Raw genomic sequence first — 15362 nt, forward strand, 5'->3', positions numbered from 1 at the left:
TTTGTGGCTGCAGCGTGGCTCGATGTGCACTGACCAAAAGCCAACTGAACGGCCAGCCAACGAGTGTTATTTAATTTATTTATTGTGTCCTGCACTTGGGGCACACACAGAGAAACCCTTTCTCCCCCCTCTGCCACGATTCATGTGCTGCACGTTTTTCTATTTTTTTGCGTAATGGGGTTGCAATGTTTGCGCTTTGTGGGCACGTACAATGGTTGGCCAAGTAACCGTAAAGCTAATGCCAGGTAGGCATCAAGACCCTCCGCCCCGTCACTTTGATGGACGACCAATTTGTGTGTGAACTGCCATTGACAGTGGACGCTGACAACTGGCAAACTAACTGGCTATGTTAATGGCTCGAATATGTTGCGTAATCCAACGTATACGTAATTTTTTCCTTTTGCCGCAATTTTGAGCTCAAGGCTGGCAGGATGTATGCTGACGACTGTCGGAAATGCATTGCCGATGCCGATGCATGAGCATCTTTTGTCTGCTGACAACCTCGAGCTACATAAGCGTTATAGATGAGCGACAATAGCAAAAACCGAAAATGAAATCCCCAAACCACAAAACTGTAAACGAACTGAATGTAGTTCATTGTGTAAATGATGTGGCGGCGGTTTCTTCATTATGTTCACTTGGACTTGGGCATCAGTCAAGTCGAAAAGTCGCAAGTCGCAAGTCGAGTCGAGTCAAGTCAGCGGAACTCACATTGACAATTCTGTGGCAGTGGCAGTGGCAGCTGCCGCCAACTGTTGTAGGCCAGCAAGTAGGCCATTTTGCATATTCGTTTTATTCTCAAACTCAGACTCAGGTTCATTCTCTCTCTCTCTTGGCTCAAAAGGATGTCGACTTTCAACCGGTTGCTCCCGAGGTAATAACTGTGGCAACAGCAGCAACAGCAGCAGCAGCAAGTGAAAGTCATCCAAGCACTCTTGACTCTCCCTCTCGTTTACCTCGCTTTTCTAACTGTCTCTCTGCTGGCATTTACATGCTTGCATAAACCTGAATATTTTATAATGCGCCCCTTACTGCAATCCAGCTAAAAAGAATCCTTAGCCAACTGTCGGCTGGTCGGCTCGTCTGCTGTTCGTCGGCTCGTTATCGTTGTGTTTGTAAAATTGAATTGTAAATATTTAAGTGGCAGGCATTTTTAAGTATCCGTCGAGTAAACTTTTGAATACAAAGTACTAACTATTCACATCAAGCTCAACTTCAACACGAGCGCATATGTTCATTTCAATGATAGTTAGTTGTGCATTCATTAGGTTTCACTTGTTTTCGAACTTAAATTTATTCTGCGTATAATTTAAATTAATTTGGCAACTTTATTAAAATTGAACAAACAATTTAAGTATTAAATTAATTCAATTTTATTTAAATGCACGAAATTATATTAAGAGACAAATTAGCAACTACATGGAGTAAATTATATGAAAAGAGTTTTCCTTACAAATTTCGATCAATGCATTTGTTGATTAAAAAAGTTGAACAACCACAAATTGAAATTGCTTCAACGTCAATCACATACAAAATTGAACTCAATTACTGTTTGAAATTTGTTGTTGACACATTGCAGAAAATTGGTATACTACACAGCAAAATTCTTCGAAGGTAAGCAATTATTTGATGGGAAAATAAGCTTTTGAAATTCCTCAATCAGTTTAATGTGAATTTGCAAATCTCTGCTTAATGTATCCATTAGCAAAAATGGTTTAAAGTTGCAAAAGTAATAGTCTCTTTTATTGGAATTATTGAATATATTCAGATTAATAATAGTTTACTTAAAAGAGAATTACTTCATATTAGTTTATAATTGCAATAACCTAATATATTCGTACCAAAAAAAGTCCTTTAAAAAAGATTCACTTGATATTCATAGCCACCAACTTCTTGACTAATTCAGGAAATATCCGTATTAAAAGTTTAACTCAAGTACGCTTCAAATTAAAAGCGCAATCGAAACCAGGACTTTCCATTCCATTAGCGGTAATGAGTAAAAAGTGCTTGTGCAATTAGTTTAAATTACTGGCAACTCGCTGTTTGAGTTTGTGTTGTGGCCATTCGCTTGGTTACTGCCACCCAAACAACTCGATTGGTCAGCCAACCAAGTCCGCACAGAACACATACTAACAATTTACCTGCAATTTTCATTCATTCTTTCCTTTTTTCAGTCTGATCAATAAGACTGAGCAATTTATTGGCCAGCTGTTGGGTTGCATGCTTGCAACAAGTGTTGCATGTGCTGTGTGTGTCACTGTGCAGCTTTAGCTACGGTCATCAGTCTTGGCGTAATTACAGCAATACGTATACGCCCTGTTGCACCAAAGGGGTGCAGCATGTAGTGTAGTGTAGCGCGACGCGAAGTGGCGCCACTTGTGCCCATTTTTCGGGGCAGCAACGACGCCTTTGTGCGTCAAATTAACAACTTCCGCATGAGGCCACATGCCACTTGCACCCAAATGCGTCATTTTCTATGCCGCTTTTGTCCTCTAACACACAGCACGAAGAACTTGTAAAGAGAGAGAGAGAACGACACTAGCGCAGGCCACTTTGGGCATATTGTCATTGCTTGGCCAACTGCCAGAAGAACTGAAGATGCAGACTGGCAAACAACACACAGAGAGCAAGAGAGAGAGAGAGAGATTTAGAACTAGAGACAGAGGCTATTATTGTGCTTTAATGGCAGCTAAAATGGCAGCAGCTTAGTGTAGAGAACACAGCAATCTAACTGTGCACACTGAAATGGGACATTAATTAAAAAGGACTATTTCCAGTTTGCTGCAAACGAAACGTTTAACACGCGCACACAAAATACTTGAGAATGCATCGTTTTAAATCACTTTTAAAGTGTGGAAGAGTATTTTTCCCTTTGACTAACTTATGAAGCTGCAGGGAAATAAACTATTCGCAAAGTATTCAAAGTATTCAATCAACGTATTGCGAACATTCAACTGGCTTGTTTCCGTTTGTCTAATGTCACCCCAAGGCATTGAAGTGCAATATATTCCCACACTTTTAGTCAAAAAATGGCAACTTTCAAGCAGCATCCTATTGCAACAAAAAAGTTGCAAACAAATTTGCAAGCTTTGAAGCACGCTTCAAAAATTTTAAACACAAGTCTATACAAAAAGTTGCCCAAGAGTTTAGTTGGCTGTGCATGGTTATTGGCAAAAGGTTAGAAATATAGTTGGTAAATATTTTACTTCCGACATGCTGGGAATTCACTGCACAAAAGAGTATATATTTGAATAGAGAATTGAATGAATATAGCTTGGTATGTATACACATAAATTTGTTGAATATTTCACTTTCGAAATATTATGATATCTCTGTGTAATTTGAATAGAAAATTGAATGAATATTGCTTGAAGAATACATACAAATTTAGTAAATATTTTTCTCTGAATAATTTTATGTATACAATTAAATATAAAGAGCTTGAAAAATTTGATATTTTGCAATTTCATAGAATAAATAAGTGTTTATTTTGGGATAAAACTTAATAAAGATAGACTAGACTACCTATAAATACTTTCGAAATATTACGACATTTCAGATATTCAAATGAGTCTCAATGTTGATGGACAATTTTATAAATATAGCTTGGAATATATAAGTGTAAATATATTTTTTAAATATTTCTGAAATTTATATTGCTTAAATGAGTACATAATTTAATAGCGAATTTATTAAATATAGCTTGCTGAAATTTTATATTATCGAAAATTGAGGACAGAATATGAATAAATGATCAAGCAAATGTATTTTGAATAAATGCTAAAATTAAAACAATTTGCTAGCTAGATTTAATGTCAGAATATTTCAGATAAGCAGTTAAGACCAGAAAAGTTGTATACTATTAAAAGTATCTGCCAACAGAGTTGAGAGCAAGATATAAATAAATGTTCAAGAGAATTTCTTTCTTCTTATACATTCTAAATTTAGAAAAATTTCTTAGCCAAATTTAAATTTAAAAAGTTTTGCATAAACGGTAACAGTTAAGATCAGATAAAACTCTCTTGAATGTCGCAGATATTTTTCCAGAATTTCGAGATTGCAATTTTATTTCAAAAGACATTTCCGTCGCGCAGAGCATCGCAAAGCAGAGCTAAGGTATCTTTAGTACAAATATGAAATCAAATAAAATCAAATATTTGAATCCAAGCGAAAAGCGGACAAAAAATGTCTGGCGTTTATCTCGTGAAATTCATAAGCGACTTCATAGCCAGAGCTGAGCTGAGCTGAGGACTTCTCCTGCCTCGTATAAGATTTGTTGGCAATCCAGAGAGAGAAAGAGAAATATCTGCTCAGCGCGACTAAGTGAAAAAGCCGAAGAAAACTTTTGCACTCAAATTGCAGCCAGGGACATAATCTTTTATATTGCTCTGTGTATATATGTATCTCTCTGCGTGTGTGTTTGTTTGTGAGTGTGTGTGTGTTGAGGCTAAGGCGATTTTCTTAACTTTTACTGCGGGGCCTCTTCAGTGCATTGAACCAGACGCTGCTGCTTCTGGCTTCTGGCTGCTGGCTGTGCTGTGTGCTATCTTTTGGTCCTGTTTGGGTCCCCACTTGGTCCTCGATTGGTTGGCAGCCAACGCCACAGGCTTTCGACTGCGCTTTGTGTTTGTCTTTATGGTCCGCACTCGACGTTTTTGCTGCCCAGCATGAGCTCAACAGAGAGTGGGTCGAATGGGTGGCTTCGGGTGGTTGGTTGTTGTAAACGCTTTCGCATTTTTAATTTCTTTTATTTGGCCTTTGTTTTGCGGCCTTTTGTTGCCTGCAAATTATTTGCTTTACTTTTGGTTTCGCTAGTGCCAACAGATATCAGCTGCCAAGTAGCAGACTGCCAGCTGCCAGCCATCTCGGCCAGCTGCTAAAGGCCAAGTTAATGCTAAATTAGGGACACAAACAGAACGACCGCAGCGGATGGAGGCAAGAGGTCAGCGGAAAAGGGGAAATGTATAGGGAAGGACACACAGCGAAAGGAGGCCCCAAATTAACTAATGATGAAAAATGCCCAATGCGCTGTGTTGTCCCTTGTCAACTCAGCGAATACCCTGTAAATCAGTTAAAAGTGAAGATGATACAAGCTGAAAGAAAAGCATCAAGTTATGATGAAAATAAAAACATTATCTTTGAAATATTTTAACACAATGCGGCTCACTTTATAGGGTATTCAGTAGTCTATCATTCTCTGATACTCCCCGCTCTTATTTAGAAATCGGGACGGTCATTAAAGTCGAGTGCAAATGATGCTTTATGTGCGAGAGACAGCAAATGAAGCTGTCGTCTGTGCGCAGACAAAACTTATCAAGATATACTCGACTCTAATCGGAGTGGAGTGAATTGAAGTGTCTGGCCGGAGAAAGGCCCAAAAGGCGCTCCAGCCTTATGCGTTGTGCATTTGCCAGCCTTTTGGGAGCCCAAGGGAAAGCAAGCGATGCCAAGCTAAGCAGCGAAAGCATTTTCCCTCATATATAAAACAAATATTAAGCATACGCCTTGCATGCCCAGACGAACTTTTGCGGTTTGTTGAGCACTTTGCAAATGTTATGCTAATGCAATTGCACACACACACACTCACCACACACATACATTGATGCACACGCACTCTCACTTACATACTTAGTAAATAGATAACTCGATAGAGATTCGAGTAAATATTTCATGTTGAAGAACTTAATTTTCGGCTAAACTATTTCCATTGCATTTCAGCAAATGAAAATGAAAATGTAAATAGTATAATGGATACTCGTGTGTGTATTCAAACGTTACATACTTACGCTCACTATAGTGTGTATATATTTACAAATGAAATAATTATATTGCATAGTATTTAGTTTCAATTTTTTTTTGAGGACTCACCAATTCTACGTACTACAGATGAGGCGATTTTAGATGTGAAAGAGAAGCGTTTTGGTTGGTTGATTGGTTGGTTATTTTTATTTTTTTGGTTGGTTGATGATGCGTTTTATTTATTATATTTGTTTTTGATATGCAATTTTGTACAGAGTAAGAGAGAGGAGGAGAGTTTCGTTTTCCAAATTCGGCGAATTTGTTGAGCAAGCATCATGAAATGATTACGGTTTTGTTGGTTAGTTTTGATTAGATTAAATTAGATTAGATTAGTTTATTTTATGGTTAGCATATATATATATAATAATCTAAGCATTTAAATCTAAGGATTAACAAACATGCAGGCAAGTTTTGCATGCGCTGGCTAAGCGTAGGCAAAAAACCGCTAAGCGAAATGTGAAACGCTATTTATTTGCTGATGCTGCTGCTGTGGCTGCTGCTGCTGCTGCTGCTTTGGCTTCGAGGGTGGCGATGGTAGTGGGGAGGCTTAACTATGTCAACTGCAAAGCCAGTAGGTCAGGGATAGAGAGTCCATAGTTCCATGCAATAATCCCAAGCAGCAGCAGCAGCGGCAGCAAAAGCAGCAGCAGCGGTAAGTTACCTTTCTGTGTTTTGGCTCGGGCTCGGGGTAAGGGGAACACTATATAGTACACTATACACAAAAATACACACATGGTAGGGGGCGGGGTGGTGGGGGTACACTGAGAGGGGGTTTCTGGTAGGAGATGACACACTTACTTTTCATGATGCGATTTCGGTATTCATCGTCGCGCTGCATAGTTACGCTGCCGCCACCGTTGGATACCATCGAGCTCACTTGTTCCATAGGCACAATATCCTGCAAGGCAGATCAGAGAAATATATATGTTATATGTGTATGTCTGTGGAACTAACTTGACAGCAACAATAATAATAATAACTAAAAGTCTGCACGTTGTATATATTTGAGTTTTACATTTTGAGCAAAACTTTTGCAGCTGCAGCACAAAAATATTGTACGAGTTGCTGGCAGAGTTGGAGAAACTTAATTAGCAGCAGTGTACAACAGCCAAATTGCATTTATCCAGAACACGGAATACCTCATGCAGTTGCTCTTGGCCATTTTACAGTTCCCCCCTCCCCCCTCCCTCTTAGTCTGCCACCCCCTGCTGTCCATTGTTAGCACACAAAAAAATGAAGTAGATAAATTGTTTTTATACCCGCTACTCATATAGGGTATGATGATTCCTAGAAATTTAATTGCGATCCGATAAAAACTGTAGAAATAATTTAAGAAATGATTTTATGTGGCAAATATACTGTCGATTCTTGTGGTACATTTTGATAGTATATCGATATACCAAAATATAGTTGTCGGTATATCTTAGTATTCTTTGATATGTTTCTTGAATGACATTGAACTTAGTAGTATATTAATACATAAACCAAATATAGTTTTATGGTATATTTTGATTGTAATAGTATATCGATATACCAAAATATAGTTGTCCGCATATATTAGTATTCTTTGGTACGTTTTTTTGAATAACGTAGTAGTATATTAATATACCCAATGTAGTTTTATGGTATATTTTGAAGGTAATAGTATATAGATATACCGAAAATATTTGTCAATGTATTTTAATATTCTTTGGAATATTTTTAGAATAACGTAAAACGCGATAATATATTAATATACCAAATATAGTTGTCAGTAAAATTTAGAAAAAAAATGTAGTATATTTTTACAATATTACCACACTGTTTTGGTTTTATGTATAGAATGGCATATCGATATACCAATTATGGTTTTCGGTATTTTTTGGTATACTTTTAGAAGAAAGCCGCACTGCTTTGCTTTAATCGAAAATGGGTAACGGGTATCCTATATTCGAACACACTCGACTATAGTTTTCTTACTTCTTTTTTATTCTCTCTTTTTTTGGGATGAATTTTTTGGTTTTTATTTTATTTTTTTTTTTTTGCTGCCCTCTCGCTGTGTGCGGGCGCCAACAAAAGCATTTTCCGTATGCGGTTTTTAAATGCTTCCCGCTTGGCCCCTTTACTCCCTCCCACACCTCCTCCCCCCCTCTACCCATTCTGAGTGACTGCATCAGCAGCTGCTGCGTTGCCCAGCGAGCTGTGATATTTTTCAATGTTTATTGTTTGCATTCAGCAAACAGCTATTGCCCCAAGCTACCAAAACTCCCTTCTGTCCCTCCTCTCTATTTCCTCTCTTGTTATCCCTGTGCTTCCTTTTCAGCACTGACATGAACAAACATTGAGTAAAATGGATTATTTTCTGTGCGCTCGTCGACATTTATTAATGAAATTTGCAGTGAGCCGAGCTGGTTATTGTCTGGCCGGATTTGCGTTATAATAAACGCATTTTGGTCCCCAAACCGCGCAGCGTTTCTGGCAATGAAAAAATTAGCTGATAAAATATTCGCAGTTTAGTGCGCGTCGTTTTAAACGTGGCAGGCAAGCACGCAGTCAGGCATGCAACAAATTGCCATACAACAATGCACAAATTACACATTAAAGCATGCGTTTATGGCGGCAAAGGCGGAGAGAGTGGGAAACTAATAAAATCTGGTTGTAAAATTCTAATTTTTACTTGCAAGGCTTTAAATTTGGTTTGTTTTGCCGGAAATAACTAACGTTAAATTTAAGAATAAATTTAATTAATTTCAGCAATTAAAAGTAGACCATAAAATTGTAAAATCATATTATACTAATTTAAGAAGAAAATTAAAATAAATTTATAATTGAAGTGTATGCCACTTCATTTAAGAAATATTTAATTGCCTGAAAGTATTTTTCTAATTTGCTTATCTTTAGAAAAAAATTAAATATATTGATTAAGAAAAGTTCCCAAAAAAGTAGTAATATAATACTCACAATGTTATTCTCTTAAAAATTTAGATAAATTAAATAAAAACACTGTATTACAAAATATAAATACAAACATAAATAATAAAGAAAATTTGAATTTTCTGGTAGCATTTTCAGTCGGGAAAAAAAACACTCATTTATTTAATTGCGGTAATTTTAATATAACTTACTTATTGTTCTTCTGATTAAACTTAAACAAATTAATAAAATTGATAAATTGTAAATGCAAGGTTGATTTCCACTTCGTTAAATATAAATGTAATTTGTCTCATAATTCATTTTGAATGCAATCAAAAATTACGCAGTTCTGTATTCAATAATTATAATCCAATAATAAACAAGCAATCAAATTGCAAAATTCATTCAGCATCGTTGAGCATTGAAAATGTAATTTAACATGATAAACTGAGTTAGTTCAATTGGAAATTTTAGTATTTATTTTTGTCGAATAAATTTGAATTTTACTCTTGTTCTTTATTTTGAGTCTGTAACATGAGAAATGTCGTCGTATTTATTTTTAATCAACGAGAAATCTTATTTATTTATGTGAAAATAAAGCAATCAAAATGCAGAATGTATAATAGCCAGCATTATTTTCCATTAAAACTTTTGTGGAAATGCGATATTAAATCAATACATACAAAAGACCAGCAACAAATGATAGGCAAACAAAAATGCGAGTATGGAGTTTGGAGGAATGTGAAGAATGCCTGCCAAGAGTAAATCGCATAAAAAATACGGATATGCTGGGCTATAAATCAAAAGACACCCAAAAAAAAAAACGAGAAAAAAATGAAAACAAGAGAGAACAGGACAACAACAAGACAAGAATAACAGATCAGAAATGTCATGATTTATTTGGTAGCATCGTTCAGCAATAGCAATCGCAATAGCCTTCATCTTTGCGACTGAACACCCCGAAAACTGACAATAACTTTGAATTTAATCTGTCGCAAAGCAGACGTGCCCAGTTCAACACACACAAACACACACACATGGACCGATAGTCATTTGTATAATGCAGCAGCAGTAGAGAGTAGAGAGAAAAAACGAAGAGAATGAAGTGCCAAAATGTATATCACGTATACGCCATGTGAAATGCGCAATTCAATTTTGATCTAAACACGCATTATGCAGCATATTACGCATACGCCAAGTGAGCACAGACACATACATGCATAAAACAGCAGCAATTTAAATGCGGGAGCAACAAGAAGGGGCAGAGAAGGGGAAAGCAACGCCCTTGCGTCATATTAACGACTTTTGCATATTGAAAATGTTTTGCCGACAAAATGTGACAAACTTTCAACGACTTTGTTGTCGTCGTCGTCGTCATCTGCGAGTTTTAAGTTCAGTTCAGTTGAGTTGAGTTGAGTTTTCAGCTCTGTTTGCTGTTTTCGGCATGGCAGACAGCCAAGAGGCATCTCTCTGCAAACGTGTCGAGTTGATGACGACAGCAACCAGAAACCAGCAACAAGGATAACAGCTAACAGGTAACAGGTAACTATGTACATACGAGTAGACTTCAATTAAAATGTACCACAAATTGCTTTTTTGTGTTTGTGCACAGCAAATAACACACACACACACACACAACTGCTCAGTTGACAGACTTGATAAACGGATTAAATGAAAATATAAATCTCTGATTGATAGCCTTGGAAGTGCAAAATTACCTGCACAGTTGATGGTACTTTGCACACAAATTTCTCGACTCTTCGATTTCAATTTACCAATGCGACAAAAACACCCGCTGTGCTCGCAAGTTTACTTAACTTTACGAAGAATGTTTAAGCTGGGGCTTTATACGTGCTTACCATACGGTAGAAGGGTATTATAATTTGGTGACTACTGCAAATTTATATAGCAGTACAAGGAGCCATTTTCGAACTCATAAGGTTCGAACCATTTATGTTCCCTACTAGCCTTAACGGCTGAGACGATAGTCATGACCGTCTGAATATCTGTCTATATAAGCACTTAGAACTCAGAGACCATACAAAATTGAGATTAATATTAGGAAATAGTATTTAACTAAAACTGAAAGAAATAATTGAAGTCAGAAATAATCCTATTTTGATAATCCTATTTATTATTAAATGCAAATTAAGATTATTTTAAATTATGGCTTGACCCACGTCAACGCAAATGTCATTTTACAGAAAATGTTGCAATTTTTGGCACTCTTAATAATTACTGCATTCTTTATGATTTCTAATCAGATAAAAAAAAAAAGCGATCAGATGAAACAACTTTGTATTCTTTGGTTGATATTATTTTATTATATTATTTGGTTGATAGTTTTGTATATATTTTGTATTCTGCCACTCATTTTGAATGAAGTAGCATATTTTTAAGTATATCCGATTGTTATGTTTTAGTATGATTTCGGTATATTTATACGATATATGTATATTTTAGTATTTTTCGGTATATGTACTTATATATTTCATATACTTTAGCATTTTTGGTTAAAAAATGTTTAATTATTCTTATTTAGTAATATCGGTATATATCAGTTTCATTAATTTTTTTATTATTCAGTATTTTTGGTATATTAATTGGTTACATTTTAATTTTTTTTGGTATATTATATTTATTTCAGTATGTTTAGAATATTATACTTATATGGTTTAAATACTTCAGTATTTTGGTTTGTCAATTTTGTATATTTTTGTTTTTTTAATATATGAATTATATTTTAGTAATTTTTCAGGTATATTATTTACTCTCAATAAAAACTGTTAGCGGGTATCTCACAGTGGAGCACACTCGACTTTCTTACTTGTTTTTATTTTTTTTGGGAATGAGTTCACTTTAAACTTTGGCTATTATACTTGTTGTTGCTGGTGTTCCGGCTGTTGTGGCCGCTACTTTGTCATGTAAATTAACGGTTAAATTGTAGCGACAACGCGACCGCAACGAGCGACGAACAGACAGAGGACAGAGTGAGAGGACAGTGGACAACAAGGCGAGGACAGCTGGCAAGCGCCCAGGGAAGAAGAGTAGTCGCAACTGGGTGTTGACTCTGCAGGCCTTTCACACACAGCTGTAAAATCAAACAAAGGCTCACACGCTACACACACAAACAATATACACACACCCTTACACACACTCGTTCACCCACACACACATACACATGCACATGGCTGGGTCATAAGTAAGCTGTTGGCTGGGCTTAGTGCGAGCGAAAGTTTATTGCATGTTGTATTGAATAATTAACTTTTATTGATCGCGATTGTGTTCACACACACGCACAGTATATAACGTACACCACCCTCCCACACACACACACATTCCACACACACACACACTTAGCTGTCTTTACATGTTTATTAGTTTTCGAGGCTTTGTTTGTGGCCAAGTTAGTGGGATATAAAATGCTTTGGCTCGCTGCCCTTGTTAAAAATAATACGACGCATAATTATGTATCTCAGTATTGTCCCAAAGTGTACTCGAAGTTCGTGTGTGTGTGCGTGTGTGTGTGTGCTGTTGATACACTCACATATCGCTAATAAAGTTAATGTGCACGCTAAACTGCTGGCCATGACTTGTAGCTTGGCCCTTTCCTGACCCAAAGTGAGTGCGCTAATTGCCTTTTAAGTTGTTTACTCAACTCTCAGCGGCTTTCGGCTACGACTTTCTCCATTCTCATATGGTTTACTTTCAGCCTGACTATCGAGGTCGACAAGACACTGGATAGTTTAACAGTTTAGGTCTTTTTCCTTTTTTTGGTGTGGCAAAAGCCAAAGATACTTTGCTTAGTGTGTGTAAAGGCGAAACACTCACATAAAAAACGAGACAGAGAGCAAGCAAGCGAGTGAGTGCTTGCTGCAGTTAAATCCTTAATTTATATAGTCGAAAGTCAACTGCGGACATGCAACAAATCAGTTGGTTACATGGATGACATGGACAACATATGCTGACAGCCAGGCTGAACGGATAATAGAACAGAGTTAGAGTAAGGCAGTAAGAGTTGTGGCTTCGCTTGGGAGCAGCTGATGGGATTAAAAATGTGAGGAAAGATACAGATGAAAAGATAGAAATTCAAAGAAATGTTTACGAAAGTAACGAGTGTAAAGGACAGAAGAAAGAAAAATGCCAGGAAAAAGTATTCAACTGAAACGAAAGAAATAATTGAAAAAGTCACAGAACACTTCAGAGTAGAAACTAATGGCATAATAAATATAATGCGGCATAGGGAAATTACTATGTAATTACGAAAATATTTAAGAATAGCAGTTAACCTAAATAATATTTAATAAATCTATACTATATGTGAAAAAGTCAGAAAACTTTTCCAGCTAAGAAATCAAATCATATGCATACGTTAAAATTATTTATTATAAGATCAAAAAAAGAAATAGTATTTATAAATATATAATATTTAATAAAACTTTAAAATAAAGCGAAAAGTCAGGTTAATTTATATGAAATAATATTAAAAAATTATATTTATATGTTAAATTATAAATTAAAGAGTTATGAAAATAAATCAATGAATTGCATAACATTAAATACTTTTAAAATTATATTTAATAAAACTTTATTGGATTTCAAAAAGTCAAACATCATCTAAATTTATATAAAGATATATTAGAGAATTTGTAGGCATACTATAAAATTATAAACTATATATAGGAATGTAAATGTAAGAATACCCTTTAAAAAAATATTATATTAATTATTCTAATGATATTATTTTATCTACATTTAAATTAATCTGAAAACTATAAAATAAGAAGTAATACAGTCAAGAATGGAAATAGAACAAAATAAATGGAACACTAAGAAAATAATATATTATATTTTTAATATTTAAAAAAACCTAAATTTTTAAAACAAGTTTAAATTTAAGAGCAGTAAAAAGTATTCGATTTTTCTTAACGGATTAAAGCCCCGACAATCTTAAACGTGACAATCTCTGCATTGTCTCGTATTATCGTTTGTAGTTGAGCTTGTATTTGCTAGTCAGATCACAGCTTAGCAAACAATTAAGACAATGACTGCTGAGCGTCGAGGCGCACGTCACGTATACGTAATGCCTTAATACAAGCATGAATACAAAAGCATTAGCAGCAACTCGAGATTAACAAATGAATTTTATGCAAAATGAAAAACGCAAATAAAGATGCTTTGCTGAAAATTAATTTAGTCTTTAGTATGCAATGCGTCTAAGCCAACAAAAAATAAATTGCAGTCAAGAAGCTCTATTTTAGACAATAGACTCAGACAACAACACGCAACACACAAATTAAATATGAAACATGGTTTATTTTTGGCAAACATGAGAAATGTGACAAGTCACGCTCAAACATAAATTCTTGGATGCGACTATTGGGCAATGTTCTGCAAACGGAAATATCACGTATCCGCGGTGTATACAATTACTTTAATTGAATTAAAATGAATTTAATACACAAACTATAATTTTAACGTATACAAATAATAACTTCAAATATAAATAAGTATTTTGTTAAATTGAACTTGATTTAATATAATGAAATCTAACATATTGTTAGTGTAGTCAAATGTCGAAAGTTTCTAAAAAAAGTAAATTAGTTATGACCTTAATTAATCTCTTTTTCATTGTTATGCGTATAATTTTATTTGTTTTATTATTTTCTTTATTTAATGCAGACTATTAGCATTTAAAATTTAAAAACTACACAAAAAAACACAATAAATAATCTTTGTTTTAGGAATGTTAAATCAGATTGCAATTCTTAAAAACAATGAGATAAATATCAGATATCAGATGTTGAATATGATTGAATATGTTCAATAAACAACTGCTGAAGTTGTATCTTAATTGCTTTGGTTGGCTATTTGGTATATTTTGAATGTATTAATATATCTTTATACCAGATATAGCATTTCATGCATTTCAGTAATTTTTGGTGTATTAATTAGGTATTTTAGTATTAAAATCCTATGTATTAATTTAAATTAAAATTTACGAATTCAAGAATATAGTAAATTAGGTTTAAATAAATACCAAATTATAGTAATAACCTATGCATATTTGGTATATTTTTACCTCAATGGTTTTATTTGATAGTATTCGGTACATTTTACTATTTTTTTGCCATATTAATTATATATAATATTAAGAATAAAACTGCACCGTTTTCCTTTTATTGAAAATGAAATTATTAATTAAAATTACAAATTCAAAATTATTAGAACTTTAAGTTTAATAAATACTACAAATTTTCAATAATAGGCAATGTATATTTGAATTTAATTTAACGTTCATTAAATACTCGTTGCAGTCTCTTGACATGATCCCAATGTTCTTAGCTAAGCTGCCTCGAGTGGCAACCAGAGAGCAACATAGTGCAGCATTTATCATTACCATTTTAAGCGGACAAGCTGCAGCAGCAGGTGCAGCTTAATGTTTAATGGCACTGCTAAATATTTGGCTAAAACCGGCATTAAAAGCAGCAGCAGCTGCAGCTATGTAAATCACAGCTGAAACAAAAGCCGAAAAACAAATGTTGTAAGCTGCTGCTAAGCGTAACGGTAAATGCAGTAGTAGCAACAACAGCAGCAACAGCAACAGCAACAGCAACAACAACAGCAAACTGATTAAATATCCGGCCTACATTCGCTTGGCTGGGAGAGTC

At 34.9% G+C, this 15362-nt stretch overlaps 1 protein-coding gene across 3 annotated transcripts in view; it reads right to left on the reverse strand.

The window, feature by feature from the left end:
* LOC132794495 (band 7 protein AGAP004871) overlaps positions 1-15362 on the reverse strand; it is a 46202-nt gene that overhangs the window by 29180 nt on the left and 1660 nt on the right. For all 3 annotated transcript variants that reach the window (XM_060804979.1, XM_060804977.1, XM_060804978.1), the window contains exon 2: positions 6598-6697. In XM_060804979.1, the coding sequence (XP_060660962.1) occupies positions 6598-6697 (100 nt within the window). The remainder of the gene's footprint in view (positions 1-6597; positions 6698-15362) is intronic.

Source organism: Drosophila nasuta, chromosome 3 (genome assembly GCF_023558535.2).
Source record: "Drosophila nasuta strain 15112-1781.00 chromosome 3, ASM2355853v1, whole genome shotgun sequence".
Lineage (NCBI taxonomy): Eukaryota > Metazoa > Arthropoda > Insecta > Diptera > Drosophilidae > Drosophila > Drosophila nasuta.